The 17935-nt window shown below is 48.3% G+C and overlaps 2 protein-coding genes across 13 annotated transcripts in view; both read left to right on the top strand.

Moving 5' to 3' along the window:
• Positions 1 to 1811: 1811 nt before the first annotated feature.
• Positions 1812 to 13842, top strand: NCMAP (non-compact myelin associated protein). 4 transcript variants are annotated; one of them, XM_038167287.2, is made up of 6 exons: positions 1812 to 2186; positions 2789 to 2974; positions 7537 to 7606; positions 12319 to 12413; positions 12829 to 12913; positions 13059 to 13842. In XM_038167287.2, the coding sequence occupies exons 3-6, from the start codon at positions 7539 to 7541 to the stop codon at positions 13204 to 13206; spliced, it is 396 nt and encodes a 131-aa protein (XP_038023215.1). In that variant the 5' UTR covers positions 1812 to 2186; positions 2789 to 2974; positions 7537 to 7538; the 3' UTR covers positions 13207 to 13842. The 4 variants fall into 4 exon arrangements, with proteins under 4 accessions (XP_038023215.1, XP_038023216.1, XP_038023217.1 ...); XM_038167288.2 differs by lacking the exon at positions 2789 to 2974; XM_038167289.2 differs by lacking the exon at positions 7537 to 7606.
• A 2453-nt stretch (positions 13843 to 16295) lies between these two features.
• Positions 16296 to 17935, top strand: part of SRRM1 (serine and arginine repetitive matrix 1) — a 17968-nt gene continuing 16328 nt past the window's right edge. For all 9 annotated transcript variants that reach the window (XM_072027479.1, XM_038167281.2, XM_072027480.1 and 6 more), the window contains exon 1: positions 16296 to 16452. In XM_072027479.1, coding sequence (XP_071883580.1) covers positions 16432 to 16452 — 21 coding nt within the window. In that variant the 5' untranslated portion in view covers positions 16296 to 16431. The remainder of the gene's footprint in view (positions 16453 to 17935) is intronic.

The following is a 17935-nucleotide window of genomic DNA, read 5'->3' as shown; positions in this document are numbered from 1 at the left end:
ACGGCAAGTATGATGTAGGTGAGAATGTCTGGTCTGGGTTGCAGTATAATGACCAAATAAAGTTTGTGTTGTAATAAAGATAGATAATTATTTCCAAAAATCTCTCACATTTTAATACTTCGGCAAGTTGACCCTTGTAGAAGGGAATGCTTGATTTTCTTGGTGAAGCAAACGTATTCCCATTGCAATATTGGTTGAAACCCAGATCTCAGCAGTACTTGGGTGAGGTAGTGAGGAAGATACTAATGGGAATCTGTGTTTTTGCTGTGTTACCTAAAACAGAAAAATAACAAATTCTGAGTCTTTTCTGATTCTGTAGGCAATGGCCATGTTCCTGTTCAAATAACATGGCACAGCAAGCCAGGGTTGGGGAGGAACAACCAGGTTTATATGTGACCTTCTGCTGGGGCAGGTCACTTCATCTCTGCATTTCAGTTCCAACCCTTGCAGGTGTGGTTGGTATTTGCTTTTCTGACTTGGGAGACAAGAGGGGCAAAAAGCATGTGTGGGTATCTTCAAAAGTTCAGTCCTTTTCCAAAACTCACCTCGAACTGGATCTTAGCTTTATCGAGGCAGCCAACAGCTTCCTGAGCAGCAAGATTAGGTAAGAGCCCATTCTCCTGGGTAAATCCAGCTTCTAAGGCTTGGCAGCGAGGTAAGGGTGTGCCATGCTTATGTATTTGTATAAGCTCCTAAATGCTTTGAAAGGTTTGTTGCAAAGATAGGCAAGAAAGTGTTTGCACTGAATCTTACCTTGCCCAGTGGGCTCTATGCAAGGCACAGACTTGAAGATCTTTAGAGGTCTCTTCCAACCTAAATGATTCAATGATTCTACCAGCTATCTACAAAGGACAGCCCTTATGTTGCACCTGAATTTAACCCAAGCTGAGCTGGAGAACTTCTGCTCCTCCCTTTGAAGTGTTAGAAGTGGACAAGGAAGGCATCTGCTTGCCAGCTTCTGTCAGTAGTATGTTCTCTGGCTGTGAAAATACAGAAGTGTGAGACCAGATCTTTTGCCCCCTAGGTCCTTGTTGTTTTATCCTTCCTTCTTTCTGGCAGATGCAGCTGTAACAAGCCAGTGCTCTATCTTAGCCCTGCCTCTGTCCACCAGTGTTTCATTGAAGAGCTTGTTTGCATTAGCAATGCCTCATCAGTGAAATGCTTAGAAATGTACCCATGCTTGGGTGAGAGCCGGGCTCTGTGGCTGCAGGCACCTGTGCACAGTCTGCACAAGTTTTGTCCTCCGGGCTGCAGGAAGCAAAACACACACGGGTTTCTAGGGTGAGAAATGCTGCGGAGAGCAAAGTGCTGCTCCCCATCGGGTTCAGCGGGGGGCTGCCAGTCCTTGCCTGCCTGCATCAAGGTGCGGAGGGGGGGCTGCAGCAATCCTCACTGCTCTGAGCAGGCACAAAGCATGCATTTGAAACTCATCTTGACAGGAGCACCACCTCGTGAACCGTCCCCAAAGGGAAGCTGTGAACATCGCAGGACTCGGCTCTGTACTAACGGTGCCGGTTGTCTCCCATCAGTTCCGTGCCCACCCAGAAGCGCAGGTCCAAGAAGCCAGCCCAGCCCCTCAGCCTGTGTTGGCAAAGCAGAGCCCGGTTCGAGTGGGGGCGTTTCACAGATCGAAATCACCACCAAGAAATACTCATGTACAGATTCATTTCCAGGGAAGCGGGGAGGCGGCGCCGGGGGCCGGGCCCGGCCGGGGGGAGCCACCTGCGGCGGCACCGCCCGACCCCGGCTCGGAGCCGGGCAGCGCCCGCGGCGGGGAGCGGGGCCGGGGGGCTGAGCCCGGGCGGTGGGCGAGGGAGGGGAGGTGGGAAGGGAGGGGAGAGCCGGGGAGAGCCGGGCCGCGGGGATGGGCCCGGGAGGACCCCGAGGCTGCCGCGTCCCCCGGGAGTAGCCTCGCTGCGGCTCTGCCCCGCTGCCGGGCGCTGTCCCGGCGGAGCCCCCCCGGGAGGCGGCTCCGTGCGTGCGAGCGGGCGAAGTCAGGCGTCCCTGCGGCGAGGCGTTTGGCTGGGAGCTAAAGCAGAAGGAAACGCAGCGCAGCCGCCGCCGACCTGCTCGGCTTTAGCACGGCCCGGCCCGGCCGCGAGAAGCCGCTGGGGGCCGGTGACCGGCGGCGGCTCCGAGATGCCCGAGCTCCTGCCCTGACAGCCCCCTGCAGCGCCATCAGCGAGGTGGGTTTTGGGTTTTGTTGTTTCTTTTCCGAAATCCGCCGAGCCACGCGTTGGGAAGGGCTGGCAGGCTGCTACCTGGCCTGACGCGGGCAGCCCTTGCTGAAGAAGCTCAGCATTTTGTGAGCAAACCCAGCTAACCTGGTACCCTGCGCTTGGCGGAGTGCTTGGGCTGAAGGATTTGGTTTGGTGGTGAGAAAGCAGAAGATCAGGTCAGCGACTCGGTGGCTCGCTGAGGGTTGCTGCGGACAGGTAACAGCGCTGGGTGCCAGGCTGAGACACTGAGACACTGAGACACCGAGTGCTTGCCCACAGCTTTGGGAGTTTCTGGTCCGGGACGGGCTGCAGGTGTGGAGCGTGGCACTGGCTGCGGGTTTATCTGCACGGTGCCCTGGGAAGAGGGGAATGGATGTGCATTGCCACTTCAGCGAGTTTGTTGCAGTACTTGAAGAAATCTTGTGACCGCTTTCATTCTGCTGTCTGCAAGGTGAACAGAGTTCCCAGTTTACTAACAGTCTTAAATGCATTTTAATATAGAAAAACACTCAAGCTGTGAGACTTGCAGAGGTTCTTGCAACAGTATTGAGATTGGCGTTTCTTGGTAGATGAACAGTCTGAATTGCAGAAGACACAGCCCAGCAGCTGGGAAGCTGCATACGTTAGCTGCAGGCAGAGAGCAGCAGCCCTAAACCTCAAATCCACAAGTGGCAGTAGACTTGGCTCCGCTGTTCGCAGTAAGTCATGAAGGTTTCCTGTCCAGCCTTGCTCCTATCTGCCTGCTGAGACTGAAGGTGAGACATTTATTAGTTGCAATAAATTCTTTTTACTTATGGCAATAGTGAATAAGTGAATAATAGTGAAAAATAAACAGTGAATCAGTTGGGAACAGGAAGCTTATTGCACAAAGGAGCTGGGAAGCCTGTGAGTGGTATGCTGAGAGCCTACAGCCGCCGATTCTGAAATCAATGCCTGCTGTGCTCACAGGGTAAATCCAGAAACACTGAACCTGCAGGGTGCTGGCACCTGCCCAAAACAGTTCTTGCTCCCCAGGGGTGGTAACTCTGTGCTGGGTTCTCATGCCTTTGTGCAAGGCTGGGATCAAAAGTGCTGACACACGGCTGGGTTGGGAGGGGGCTTGGTCGGGGCTGGCAAGTTAACCATGAGCTGGCGTATCATTAGGCATGGGAGAGGAGAAAAAAGTGTGGTGTCAATGACTGTGCTGCCTTTATTGAGAATCACAGAAATCAGGAAATGCAACCAAAACCTATAGACCTCTTGCAGGGAGAGATGATGTGAAGCATGAATGGAGATCACAGAGGAGAAAAGCAGGAAGAAAAAAAAAAAAAAAGGCTGCTGGGATGTCTGAGTCATCCAGTTTCCCACTGACATACATAACTTAATGTTTTCACAACCACCTCCGTGGAGCAACAAACTTATAGCATAACGTAATTCCAGGGCCCCTGCAGTCACGGTGCTTCCTCATGGTCAGCTGCGAAGGGCTAGCTACGAGTCAGGCATCCCCCTACCAGGCTTTGGGGTTAATGCAGATGCTTCATGTGCCAGGCTGGGGGAGTGGGCAGAGGAAGGGGTCTCCACCTTTATCACATCCTCCTAGATGGAGGCCCTTGGACCAAACACCTAAATCGCCGTACCTAACACCAGCATTTAACCACCCGGCTGTGTGCTTGCAAAGACACTGATTTTTTGGTGGGATTTTGCAGTGCTCGGGCCGAGGTGGCTGAAACGAGCACATAGACCACTGCAGCAGCACTGGGAGGACGTGTCCTGCCCATCCTCTGCTGTGCTGCTCCAGAGTGCCATGGCCTTGTGTGCTGCACAGCTGCTTGGTGCTTCTGCTTGGAGCAGAGTAGAAACCCAAATAATTACTTGGAAAGACAGAATTTCCTACGTGCATATTAGTCTGTAATGGAAGCCTCAAAACTCTTGACCTAGCAAATGTATTTGTAAAGTAAAGAAAAAAAAACACCCTTCTGCCAGCAAACAGGAGCTGTGTTGATTCATGTGCTACGGGTTGTGCTGATAAATGCAGGGCTGACATGAAAGGCAGCTGAGGGTGCAATCTTAATCCAGCCGGCTCTGCAATCACCGCGTGAGCAGCTGGTGTTTGCTCTGTGCCATGTGAATCTCAGTGTAAGGTAGATCCAGCAGTAGCTGTGTTGATGTCTCTGATTCTGTTGGACATAGCAAAGAGTGCCTGAGGAGCACATCTGGGTTTGCATTCCTTCTTGGATTTGTTCCTGGTGTACATGCCATTGGGTAAGTGACTTGCCTGCAGGCATCAAAGAACTTGGAGAACAGAAGGGACTGGCCAGGAAGGTGTGCGGTGGTATCGGAACTGGGAGAAGTGGTTTTCTAGCCTGGGAACCCAGTCATGGACTGGGCAAATCATTCAGGAACGGTACTGAACTCCAGCCATGGTTCAGTTTGGTTGGAGGTGGAGGATATGCTATATATTTCAAAGCCACTCTGACCACGTGTGTGAACACGTTCTGTCCAGGCTTATTTCATGGTGGTGCTTTAACTCTCTGTTAGAGGAAGGTATTTCAGCATGTTGATGAAAAGCCTGTCTGTACTGCTGTTAATATTTGACTAAGAGGAGGCTGTCAGACTCAATCTGCTCAGCAAACAAGCAGCACATCAACATCCCCTGACCTGTTTTAAAAAGTGTGTTGAAATCTGCCTCTGCTGCCTAGTCTCTTATAAAACAGAGTGGTGAAGTCTTTCTGCCCTGAAGGTACACGCTGGCTGCCCAGTGCAGCTCAGCACCTGCAGGACATCAGCTTGCTGGGGACAGTGGCCGCACCGCGCAGCCTGACCCCAGGATTTCCAAGCCCATTGTCACACCTAGAAACGGGTATGGGCTCCTCATCCCACTCTGGCTCCTCTCTCCTGCCATTTCCTCTTCACCTCTGGGTTCTCCAGATTCCTAGTTGATGTGTAAGGTCCTTCCGAGTGTTCCTGTTCACACCGAACAAGTGCCAGGTCTGGCTACAGAGCAACGAGGGGTGGCAGAGGTCCTGCCTGGCTGGACTGCGTCCTTGGCTCAGCAGACTTCTTGTGGTAGAGTGTAGCTGCAATACCTATTTCAAAAGGTCCGAAAGGCTCCATAAGAAGGTTTACACTTCCCTCTGTGAAGCTGCCACCAGTGGGAGGTGTGGGTGGAAGAGCCTGGGAGCTGGGCTGACCCGGGTGCACAGCAGGCACCCGGTGCTTCCCCCTCGCTCCTCCTCGCCTGCTCCGTGCACAGCGAGGGGTGGGCTGCTGAGGATGCTGGATGAGGATTGGGATGTCTGCGCTCCTCCTGGGCCCAGGTCTTTGTTTCCCTGAGGACAGGTGAAAGGTGTTTCTGTGACATGTTTCAATGAACAAAAATAAATGTTTTGTTTAGCAGGTAGTTCAGCTGAGCGGAGTCGTGGCATTTCAAAGGCCCAGGACCACAACAGGACAGAGGTTTATCCAGCTCAGAACTAGGAGGGAAATGCTCCTTTCTTTTCTGTTGCTGTCATCTTTTTCTTTCCCAAGCAGTCTTTTGTGTTGTCATTTCTGAGGAGCTCTGGAGCTGTATAGGAAGCATGCAGAAAGTGCACCTCTCACTGCAGGACATAAGCACAGGATTCAGACCAATTCAGTCAAGCAGGTTAGATTGTGGGAATCAGGGGGGTTGATCACTGGAAGTGGTGGAAATGTTTCATTTTCTAGGTGATTGTAGTCACATACTTCATTTAAAGTTACGTTTACCAAAAACTGTGAAAACCTTGGCCCTAAATTAAACCATTCTGTGCTTCGATTCCTTTATCGTACCACAGTCCCTTGGACGTTTTGTGTGTGTGTGTGTTGTTTGTTTGCTTTGTTCCGTTCTGTTTTTCTCTTTTCTAATTGGGAACTATGTGGGACATTTCCTTTAATCTGGCAAGAGACAGCGATGTGAACTTTGAGAGAGGTGCCTGTCTCTGATGCTTAAATGAAAGAGTTAATGCTGCAATTCCCATGCTAACAGTATCAGTCCTGATCTCCTCTGTTGGGCTTTGGAGCATTTATACAATTTTTGACTGGACTAAAGCAGATGCCTGGACAGAAAAAATGAGCGAGGCTTTCTACAACAGAGTAATTTCCTGAACTACTCCAGCCTTTCATTAAATGGCACATCCAGCAAGGTCTAAAGCCTGTTAATCATTTCTGCAAAAGCATTACTGTATCTGGAATGTATTTTTGAACTCTGGCGTGGAAACCCAGCTCTATACATGCATTGTTGGACTGCAGCTGAAACTCAGGTAGTTCGAGCTTCATGTTGGAGCAGGCATTTTCCTTCTGTGTAATTTGACTGCAATTAGCAGGGTCAGAAGATCCACCTGGATGTCACTGTTACTCTCTTGAGAAACGTGGCTCCCTGTTCCTTGCCAGAGAAGCTTTGCAGTGGAGCTGGATTTGGAACTGTACAACTGTTGCATGCAAAAATCAGCTGAATTCTGTTCTCCAGGACTATGAATTTCTGTAGAGAGTTTTCCAATGATATTGCTGAAGAGCTGAAATTAGTCCAGTAATAACAGGGCCATTTCTAGAGCAACACTTACAAAGCAGGGTTGACTTTCTGCTGCAAAACTGGAGGCAGACCGTGCTCAAGGAAGCGCAAGATGTTTTTTTGTGGTTTATTTGTCCAGATCCATTACCTTTCCCACCAGCATGCAGTTTGCTGGGGCTTCCTTGAACACCACTGTCCTAGCAGCAGAGACAAACTCCCGGGCAGTGTGATCTGAGGGATGTGCGACGTGTTGCTGTCGATGACTGCCAGCCTGGTGACAGAGGGTTCATCTCAGATTAATTTTCTTCTTACCCAATCTTACTTTCCATCTGAGTGCACACGTTGATGGTTTCTAAAATTTCTGTCACCTTGAGACTCATTCACCCTCTCCCATGAGTCATTCCTACCTTGGTATTCACAGTGGTGCCTGAAGGCATTTTTCTTCTTTCTGTATCAGTTTTTCAGGGTAATATTTAACTGATAAATACATATCCTTTCTTCCTGCCCCCCAACCTGTACTCCATAGCCGATGCACGGTGTGTGGGATGTTATCAGTGTGCAGTGGGCAGAGCCACGTTACTGTCAGCAAAGGGTCTGAGCTGTTACATTTGGGGAGCTCAGGTGTGCTTTGGGCTCCCGTGAGGCTTTGCACATGCTGAAACACCTGCATTCACTCACATGGCAAGGAGAAGTGTGTGTGGCCCAGCATTTTAAGGCAGAAGATTAGAATTGGGAAACACGCAGTTTGCAGTCAGGTTTAGGTACTGCTGCTGGACAAGTCAATGACAAAGTCTGTTTGGTTCAAATTTCCAGGAATGCCTCTCAAAACAAGTGCGCTCCTTCCTGGGGACCTGCCTTCAGCTCCTCACTTCTTGTCCGCCAGGTGAGCTGAGGCTGTTAGCACTTCTTGAGATCAAAGCCACACAAGTAGACTTTTTTTTTTTTTTTTTGCCTTTGAGCTGTTACTGCACAGTAGACTTGCCTGTAGTTTGAGTAACTTTGTCTCGACAAAGAAATTAAATGCTTTTAATACGTGTTTTAACAGCTAAATCTGGAGAGCTCGTGCCAGAGCCCAGGACAAATGCTTATATAAAGGTGCGGGTCTGACATCGGGACATGTGCTGATACAGATGCTCAGTACAGAGCCGCGTTGTTTGCCTGAGGCCACGTTTATGCCTCAGCTCCTGGTAGCCAGCTTGAACTTGTTTTTTTTCCCCCTTTCCTCCCTCTCAGAGCCTTGCAAGGTAAGTTCAGGCACATTCAGGTCTCACTGAAGCACATTGTGTTTTTATTGCTTTTTGAAATTACAGTTTGCCTCAAAACCCAGGCAATGTTCCCAGTTCTCATGGCCTACGCTGCTGTAACATGAGCTCGGTAGCACATGACTGACCTGGCAGTAGCGTCTGTTTGGATTGCAGACGGATGGTTTGTCAGCTTATGGGGAGCTGAAGTTGAGTTTGTGGCTCTTATATTTAAGCCTATTTCCTTTCTGCGCTGTGCCATGAATGTTCAATTGATCCCCGTGCCCCGCCGTCAGAGCATAATTGGGGACAATAAAACGCTCCAGCTCCAGCCACTAAGCGCTCACCGTGATTAAACAAGGCAAACCTTGTTGTAAGAACCGACGCTGCCAGGCCAGGCTGCCTGCAGAGGCAGGAGCAGAACTGAAAAAAGCATCTACTTCCACCAGCAACTGCTCACAAGCCAGGTCCTTTTAGGTTACTAACCTGGTTGCTTTTAGGAAGAGCAGAAAACTCTGAACTTCATTAGGAGGATTAACTTCTCTCTTGGATGAGAGTGAGCTCGCTGCTTCCCACAGATATTAGGTTGACGGCTTTGGAAGGAGTGTGAGCTGAGCTGAGCCTCAGACAGATGTGCCTTAGCACAAAGCTCCAGGCTCTGTAGCAGTGGGACGGGGGACGTGGATGGTAGCTGACTCCTCACCTGCTTCTTTTGCAGGATAAAGTACAATTATGGTTCTGTGATTTGCTCTTTTTGCAAGAGAGAATGAATCTGAGACTCAATCAGCTCTTGGGACGTAAACCATTTATGTAGTAGAACTCCTTTTACCGTTATTTATTAGGATTTGACTGCCTCGTGGGATTCGTAGATGACATCTTGGCGTTTCTTTACTGTAATTGTTTTTCAGCTGGTGTTTGGGCACAGTGTAAGATGTTATCTGTGCAGCAGTGCCAGTGAAAGGGTAAAACACTTCTATAATTAAGATCCTGGGCTGAAACTACATCTTGATTCAAAACTACTACTGGAGAAATAATAGATGATTTTGTATTTCATTTAAAGCCTGCCACAACCTGATGCAAAGACCACCTTTTTCTGAGTGGCAAAGTGCTGAATTTGTGTGTCTTCCTAACCAGCACCTGCCTTCCCTGGCAGGAAGTTAGCTCTGCAGGTCCAGTTCTTATGGAAAAATTCAAACAAGCCCCTCTGTTCCCTGTCACCCTCTCCTGCAACTGCCAGGTTGAGCTGAGCTCTGACCCTGCCCTCGCTGTGAATGAGCGTGGCCATTCAGCCTGAAATTCAACAGGACAGGGGGAGGCAGGAGGGCCTCATAAATGGGGGCATTGCTACCACTTGCCAAAACAACCTATACGCTGTATCTGTAAAGGTGTTTTAAGTGGAAAAATGCCAATGCTTAACTCTGTGGAAATATTTCCAATTCCCTCATACGTGGATGCAAAAATAACCAGCAGTGTGTGCCCCCACCCGCCTGTAGAGCTGTGTGTGAATTGCTGGTTCTCCAAAACTAGGGCAGGTGTGTGTGCACAGGGGAGGTACAGACTGTGTCATAAAGAAAGAATGTCCTGCGATTGCCGTAGCAAAGTCCATTTCTTCTCCCCTGTTGTTTAGCTCCTATGAAGCACTCTTCATTTTCCAAATGTTTTTCTATACAGAGTAGGATCTGGTCTGCAATACCCTGAAACTGGTATTTTCCCATGGATCTCGCTGGACTTTGCTGGATCCTTGACCCTTGTAAGGCAGGCTTGGGCAGGCGTAAATAGTCCTGCTGATTAATGGGTGAGGAATGGCGCTGGAGGTAAAGCAGAACTGAAGACTGACACCTCCCATCCTGACCGAGACACAGACCTCAGACCTTTCCAGTTGCTACAGAATACACAATGTGGGGAAAAAAAAGATTTTTTGCATTTTTCATTTTGCATCTTAAGACTGTTACAACCTGTGAGACAAATTCCTCCTTTTTGTAAGCGGGCAGTTTCACTGACAACGATAACTCTGTGGCTGTGGTGACTCATACACAAATAGCTCGCCCTTACCAAGGTGGCTTGAACCAGATGGAAGTTATGAAGTGTGACTGCTGGAGGGCTTAGTACCTAAATGTTCAGCCACCTTTATTTGGGATTTTTATTTTGGTAGTCAGAGAAGATAAAAATGCTGCTTTGAATTTGGAGCTTGTGTTGTGGAGCAGCAAAGTGGCAGTTGGACATGGCTTTTTCTGTACTGTGCCCATAGCCAAAATACTTGCTTAGCTTTCCCCAGCTTACAACACAACAGTGAGTCTTGTCAACCTGTGCTTGTGTGCGGTACAACCTTGGTACAACCAGTGCGATTTCACATGGATCGGCCAGGGAACAGCTGCGGAGGGCGCTGGTACCAGCACTCGGTGACTTCTCACAGGTTCCACCAAGGCACGTGTAAATCATTTCACTGTGCTATACAATAACGCTGAGCAAACTCTTAACACAAAATATTTCTTTTAGCATGGAAAGATCTGCGACGACAGTAGATGATCGTGTTGCTGTATTAACTTGGCACTGGCTAAACAAAGGAATCATTCAGTCAGAGGAGAATGACCCAGTTACAGATTCTGAGACAGTTATTTTTGCTTTTTAATTTAAAAGAAAAAGAAAAAAACCTCAAACCCCTTTTGACCGTAGGAGTATCGAAGTATCTGACTAAATCAACCTTGCAGTTCTAATCTTTCATACCCAAGCAAACATCAGCTTTTTCCTTCCTGCTGGTTACTGATCTCTCATTCCTCATGTATTAAATGGAGCCTCCCAAGTATGCACTGTGTGTTGACACAGCTACTGGTCTCCTCCCCGCCTCGAAACAAAACCCTGCCTGTGAAGAGCAATCACAGTCATATCTTCTTTGCCTCTCAAAATTTTACTTTGTGACTAAATTAATTTTATTTGATAGATGTTACTTTGAAGTAACCTTTAGGAAAGTCTTAATAAAGGGGAAAGGAAGAAGGCAGAGTAGACGCGTTAGCTGTGAATGGGTATTTTCAGTAGTTAACTAGTTATCTGGCTGTGTCCCAGGAGGCTGATTTGCAGTTCTTTTTACTGATAATTTCTATCCACTTCATTTTCTGGCTATTCTATGTTGCATGCTCTGTAAAACTTGAAGCTACTTAAGGACATGCCACAGGTCCACAATATCCCACTGGAGTATAACAGAGGGTAGGGCAGAGTCCTGCTTGTGTGTATACGGGGCAGCAGCTGAAGCAGGAAACTCAAATGCAGTATCAGTTTTCGGTTGATAGTTTGAGGGTATTAGCTCTCTGAAGCTAGGAGCTGAAATGGTTTCAGAGGTCTGTTTGAAGTGGTATTCACACCATGAAGGATTCTGAAGGATTCTTTTGGTAGCTAAGGTTACTAGTCACATTTAGAAAACATGGGAAATGCTTATAAAATCAGTAAACATACAGGCTGTTCTTTCTAGATCTACAGTTTTACCCTACTGAAATACAGAAACAGGTGTATGTTCAGCTATCCGCTTGCAGGCTTGTCCTCTTCCAACAAGAGACCTGCAATGATGCTGGTGTGAGTAAGGTTACTTCCCAAAACTCAAAGCAAACTGTCGCACTTGTGTTGCTTTTATTTTTCTTTTTCTGTTGTGGCATAGCAGTTGTTTGCCATGTAAGTTTGGAGCTTCAATTTAGGTAATTAAACTGTTTTTCTTCTCTCACCTCCTCCTGCTTTTTTTAAGGTATTGATACTTGGTATGAAAATCTCTCACTTTGTTGTGATTCCCACCAGTAAGTATCCTTACATCACTTGGCAGCAATGACGTAACAGAAAACCTGTTTTTATTTTTTGCCTTCCTTTATATTGCTGAATATCAGATACGGGACTCTTCACAGATAAGCATCTCTATAAATCAACTTGGCAATGGAGGAGTGGGGCAGGGAGGTCGAGTACTTTCTCCTCTTAGCCCTGCCTTGCCTGCTTATTTTCCCAGTGACCTGAATCTCATAACCTGGTGTGATAATCGAAAATCCTAAAGCACTTAAGATGCATACATTTGTCCAAAAAATGTGTAACATCAGTAATCTGTGGGTAACAATGCATCATTGTGTCGGTATCTTGTTTTATCCTATGAACACTGAACAGTGTATGTTGTAAGGCACATTGCTCACGACTAGATTGTAGCAAAACTTCCATTGACTTCCACAGGGCCAGATTTTCACCACTAAGAAAATATTAAGAACCCCTTAGTAGAAGGTAAATAGAGCTCAGAATCTTTAATAGGCAGTTGCCTAATTAATGAAGCATTGGTAGCACAATTCAGTGATAATAGTTGATGAAATCACTCTTCTTTTTTCTTCTGTAGCCCAAGCAAGATGACGACAGCCGCACCACTGATCAATAATACTCAGTTCTCATTAAATGTGACCACAAAGTCTCAAGAACAAAGTCTTTATCAAAGTAAGAAAAGTAGTGGGGTGGTGGCTTTTTTTTTTTTTTTTTGTACTGTAATTACCATACCTTGATTAGATCAGTAGTGACGTCCAAACTTGTTTTAATTTTCTCTCGTATTTGTTAAGTATACATGAGGAAAAGACATGAGAAAAAGAGAACAGTTATTTGTATACTCCAGTTCTCATGCAATACTTGGGTACTCCAGTTCCTCAGCTAAACACTCCTCCTCCTTCCTTGCCTCCCAAATGCTTGTATCCCAAACTGTTCCACTGAATAAAAAGTAACAAAGAGAATTTTTGTTTATTTGTTTGTTTGTTTTCCCCTGTAGTTTTTTAAAATGGACCTTTGAACTTAGCAAACTTCAAACAGTACAGCGATAACTTTTTAAATAAGACCTTCTTCCTTTCTGCTTCCCTGCCAGGTTCTGGAGCAATAGTTGCTGCCATCGTAGTAGGAGTAATTATTATATTTACAGTGGTTCTGCTCATATTGAAAACGTATAACAGGTATGTGGTTGAGTTCTATACTTCAGTAGAGCTCCCAATAGCTATTCAGCTCAACCTGCTTCTGCAGAAGTCTTCCCAATACTTATCATGGGAGACACCACAACAGGTGCCAGCACTGCTGATGCTTTCATTGCTCCCTTTCCAGGCGCATGCGAGTGAAGCGTGAGCTGGAACCCAAGAGCACCAAAACAGCAATGCCACCTGCTTTAGGGCAGAACAGCGACAGCGTTACTCAGCATCCTGTGGTGACCTTCATACCCGTGGACATCCACATGCAGAGCAGACAGTTGTGAACACGTGTCCTCCTGTGGGAGAAAAGAGCTGGAGTTCTTATTCACATGGACCTGGGACTTACAGCAAAGCAACACTGCACTGGGAACAGCAGTAGCTGTTATCTTGTCTACAGATTGTAATTAGCCCTGCCTTCTCTCTTTGAGAGGAGAACTAAATGATCTGAACACTTTCTGTATGATGAAAATCAACTGGTGAAGGCATACAGACCATGGGAAATGCAATGAGCCTTCTTACAGAGCTCTGGGTACAGAAAGACAAAATGGGCCAAACCCATTTGTTGGAAGAAATGGTGAAGATTCGTATTTTGTGGAGCTCTTGCTTACTCAGAATTTGAGCTTTTTCTATTCTGCAATGACTGATGATAAATGGAAGAAAAACTTGGACATGCGAGCTGCAACTCAGGTTGAACCTGGCTTTGTTAAGATTTATGTGAAACAGATTTGTAGTTTATTTTATACATGATGGATAGTATGGGAAGTAGCAAACTGTAAGTAGCAAAATTGTATTTATCTTTAGTTGTCTTTTGTGTTTCTAATACCAGGTACGTATGGTTTTAGACAGAAAAGTTAATTTTTATTTTCAAGTATTTTTGAAACATTTCTATAAACTTGGTACCTTGTCTGTTTCCAAATGAACTGGTCCAGAGGTTTTCAATTCCATGCCAAGGTTGCTGCTCTAGGTTCATTACTGCTGTTGCATTCGAGTATTTAGTCTAAGAGCCTGAGAAGTTCTTTAATTGAAAAAAGTAAACAGGGAAAGGCGCTTTAAAGCAAGTGAGGGTTTATGCAACTACTTTACTACAACTTGAAAACATCCTGAAATGTTTGTCCCCTAATGCAGGCCAGGCTTGAAATAGTTTTAATTTTTTCCACTCTTGTGGAAAGCATCTGAAAGTGATGTTGATCTGCAAGTGTGATGGCTGTGGGTGTACAGTAATGCACCAAAGAAATTCCCAAGGATATTTCACAGCCCACTGAGTCTGATCACACAGCGGCATTGTCAAGGCGTTCTGTGGCTGATTGTCTCATAGTGTGCATATCAAAGCATCCCTGAAGCACTGGCTGACAGGACAGATAGTATTAGGAAGAGGAGTGAAACCCCATTTTATTGGGAAACAGCTCCGCTCTTTGACAGATACACCTTGAATTGTAAGAAACCACTCACTCAAACGGCTAGATAGTGTGAAGTAAATACAGCAGTAACGGTCTGGATATACCGTATGAAGTTTCTCTTACGTTTAGACAATCCCAGGAGCTAGCTCTAAGCTACTGTGACCATTAGAGGGCTCCAGCCTGCTTTCAGACCACAGTAAAACTTAGTAGGGTATTGGAACTCCTTTTTGGGAGCTGCAGAGAGAGGTTACTCATCAAATCGAGTCACAGAGAACCTGCAGCCCACCGCAGCTTTTCTTTGTCTTGCAGCAGTTCCCGTGCTGTTCTTCTCAATGCTGTCGCAAGTCCTGACTCCCTTGAACAGTTACTGTTCCTAAATCATGCAGCACCAAAACTAAGCTGACCATTCTGAGAGCAAAGTGATAAGGGACAGGAGTGACACACCGATGTACTTTTCTCCGAGATATGAAAACATCTCTGGAACAGGCTATTTTTACCAACTGGTGGTTTTGTGCAGAAACTAAATTCAATTACTCTGCAATTTCTTTAATGAAACTCGAGCACAGTTTGAATTCCAAACTAAATACTAAGACAGCTGTTTGTGAAGTTTCTAAATCTTGTAAATATTCTACTTGCCCAAATCCTGTAACTTACTCTGGTGGCAGGAATAATTGATATAATAATTCATAAGAGGTTGCAGAAGCCAACTGAATTTTTGTAGAGGAGCTGGCCTCCTGCTTCTATTTCTGAACATTTAACGCTGTTTTTTGAGCATGTTCTGCTGTATCCAAATCCAGATCTTTAGAAAAGATTGTTGTGGTTTAACCCGGCCGGCAGCTAAACACCACACAGCCGTTCGCTTGCCCTCCTCCCTCCCTCTCTGGGATGGGGGAGAGAAACGGGAAAGTGAAGCCTCTGGGTTGAGACAGAGACAGTTTATTAACACATAATAATAGTGATAATGATAGTATTATCATTATAGATACTGCTAATAGTGCGTACACACAAGTGATGCACAGTGCAGTTGCTCACCACCCGCTGGCCGATGCCGAGCCTAACCCCGAGCAGCTGCCCCCTGACCTGGGCCAGCCCCCCTGTGTACTGTTCCGCATGACCCCAGATGGGTTGGAATACCCCTTCGGGCAGTTGGGGTCAGCTGTCCTGGGCCTGTCCCCTCCCAGCTCCTACTGCACCCCCAGCCTGCCCGCTGGCAGGACAGAGCGAGAAGCTGAGACGTCCTTGGCTTGGTGTAAGCACTGCTCTACAACAACTAATCCATCAGTGTGGTATCTACGTTATTCTCATCCTAAATCCCACACACAGCACCATACAAACTACTAGGAGGAAAATGACCCCTGCCCTAACTGAAACCAGGGCAAAGGTAAGCCTCATCTCGCTGTCCTCTGTTTGTTATCGGGCAGCCCCGCTTCTAACGGACTGTTGGCTTTGCATTGGCAGAATTAATTAATTAGTTAATTAATCGTAACAGCGAGCTGCACCCTGCTGCCGCACACCGCTCTGTGCGCGTGGGCGCTGCTGCGGGCGGAGCAGCCGCCCCCCGGGGGGTCTGTCCTTAAACGGCTCCTTTGGGTGCCGCTGGGAGCCCCGCGGCAGCCGCGACGCCCCCAGGGGCCCGGGGCGCGGCCCTGTCCCGCCGGGGGCCTCCCGCCGCTGGGGGGCGCTGGGGAGCTCCGGGGGCTCCGGGCCCCGCGCGCCCCCTCCCGGCCCCGTCGCTGCCTCGGGGCGGGGCCGGGCCCTGGGAGCCGCCCCCGCCGCGCCCCTCGCCAACATCTCGCGAGAAGAGGGTTCGCAGTCCCGCAGCTCCCCCACCCTCGCACAGCCGCCCCCGGAACGTCGCGCTTCCCGATTGGCCGATTCCGGCGCGCTCCCCTACCCTCTCCGCCCGCATCCGCCAATCGGCGGGCGTCGCACAGCCTTCACGGAGCGCGCGGCTCCGCCCCCTCGCCCCCTCCCGCTCGTGCCGCGCGCAGGCGCCCCGCGCTCTCCTCCCCCCCCCCCGCCTCAGCGCCAGCAGCGTGCGAGGGGCTCGCGGCGCGCGGTGCACGCCGGGACGGCCTCGCGCTGCGGCCAGGAGGAGGCGGAGGAGGCAAGATGGACGCGGGCTTCTTCCGCGTAAGTGCCGGCGGCGGGCGGCCGGCGGCGGAGAGGGCGCCGGGGCCGGCCCGGAGGGCAGCGGGCGGCCGGGCCGGGCCTCCGCGGGCCTCGCCGCCGCCGGGGAAGGAAGGCGCTGGCGCGGCGCTCCCCGAGCAGCGCCGCCGTGCCCCCCGCCCCCGCCCTGCGCAGGCTCCTGCGAGCGGCGGCCGCGCAGAAAATGGCGGCGGGACCCAGGCGGCGCGGGGCGGCCGGGGCCGGGGGGGGAGGGCCCGGGGCTCCCGAGGGCTCCCGAGGCCGCCGCCGCCGCTCCCCGCGCGGGGCCCGGAGGAGGAGGCGGGGATGGGGGGGTCCCGGCGCGGCGGGGCCTGCGGCCGCCTCACGGGCTAAGCCCCGGGGCCTTGAAACGCGGGGGGGGTTGGGGGGGGTTGCAGTGAGACGTGCTGGTTCAGAGGAAATAAACCAAAGTGCCCTGTTTTGACCCTTTTTGAAGCGTGGGGACTTACAGCTCCGTGGTGTGAAGATTATTCGATGTTTTAAGAAATAAACCGGGGTGTATTTCTTCTAACCTTTTCTTCGCTAATTAAAATTGATTTATTTTTTAAAGGGCTTCCGTGGCTGTTGTGAGAGTACTTAATTTTACACGGAATCTAACTGATGGGAAGTCGCTGACCCGTTCAGCCCAATGATTTTGTATTCCTGCACCAGGGATGCTTTTAAAACATGGGAGCACACCTTTCCCTTCATTTAATCGCTTTTATGCTAATGTGCTAGCCTGGTAAAAATGTCATCAGCATGCTAGGAAATGAGTTGAAGAGAAAAATAATTACAAGTTAAACCTATGTTTGTGCCACCTGGTGCCATTCTTTAAAAGTTTACAGACCGAATAATTGTCACTTACAGTGCAATGACTGGGACTGAAAACACTGAACTAGAAGTTGAGTATTAGACTGGGCTGTGAAAGGTGCCTAATTTAAACAAACAAAAATCAAAACATGGTAGTGAAACAGGACTGTAAATAATATTTTAAACAATTGGAAAAGTAAAAAGCCAAGACATTCTTGAATGATCTGGTGAGTATTGCATCTGTTGCTAAGGTGTAGGTTGCAAGGCTGCAAATACTATAAACAGTTTTAAACATACTTAATCCTGGCAGGTGTCTGTGCCACAAGTCTTTACAATTCCTGTGTCCCAAGGTTGCAAATGGGAATGTTAATGCTTTCAGTTCCCATTCTGTACTTGACAAATTTGGAGTGTATTATGTTGCTAATTCAGGGTGTTTTTCTGATCAAATTAAGTGGTTACCCTAGAATTTTGAGCTTTTTCTTTTTATCTTTTGGTTCCTTAGCAGCTTGTATTATTACTTGCATGCAGCGCATTCTTTCCGCGCACAGGAAATTGAATGTATTAATTTCCTGTGTTCTTCATCAGTCACGTTGATTTCCTGAATAAACTTTACTTCACACGTGAATTCTGGGCTTTTGAATTGTTAACGGGTTATTAG

Source organism: Anas platyrhynchos, chromosome 24 (assembly GCF_047663525.1).
Source record: "Anas platyrhynchos isolate ZD024472 breed Pekin duck chromosome 24, IASCAAS_PekinDuck_T2T, whole genome shotgun sequence".
Taxonomy (NCBI): domain Eukaryota; kingdom Metazoa; phylum Chordata; class Aves; order Anseriformes; family Anatidae; genus Anas; species Anas platyrhynchos.
Note: the sequence above shows the minus strand (reverse complement) of the source record. Positions and strands in the feature narration are given on the sequence as shown.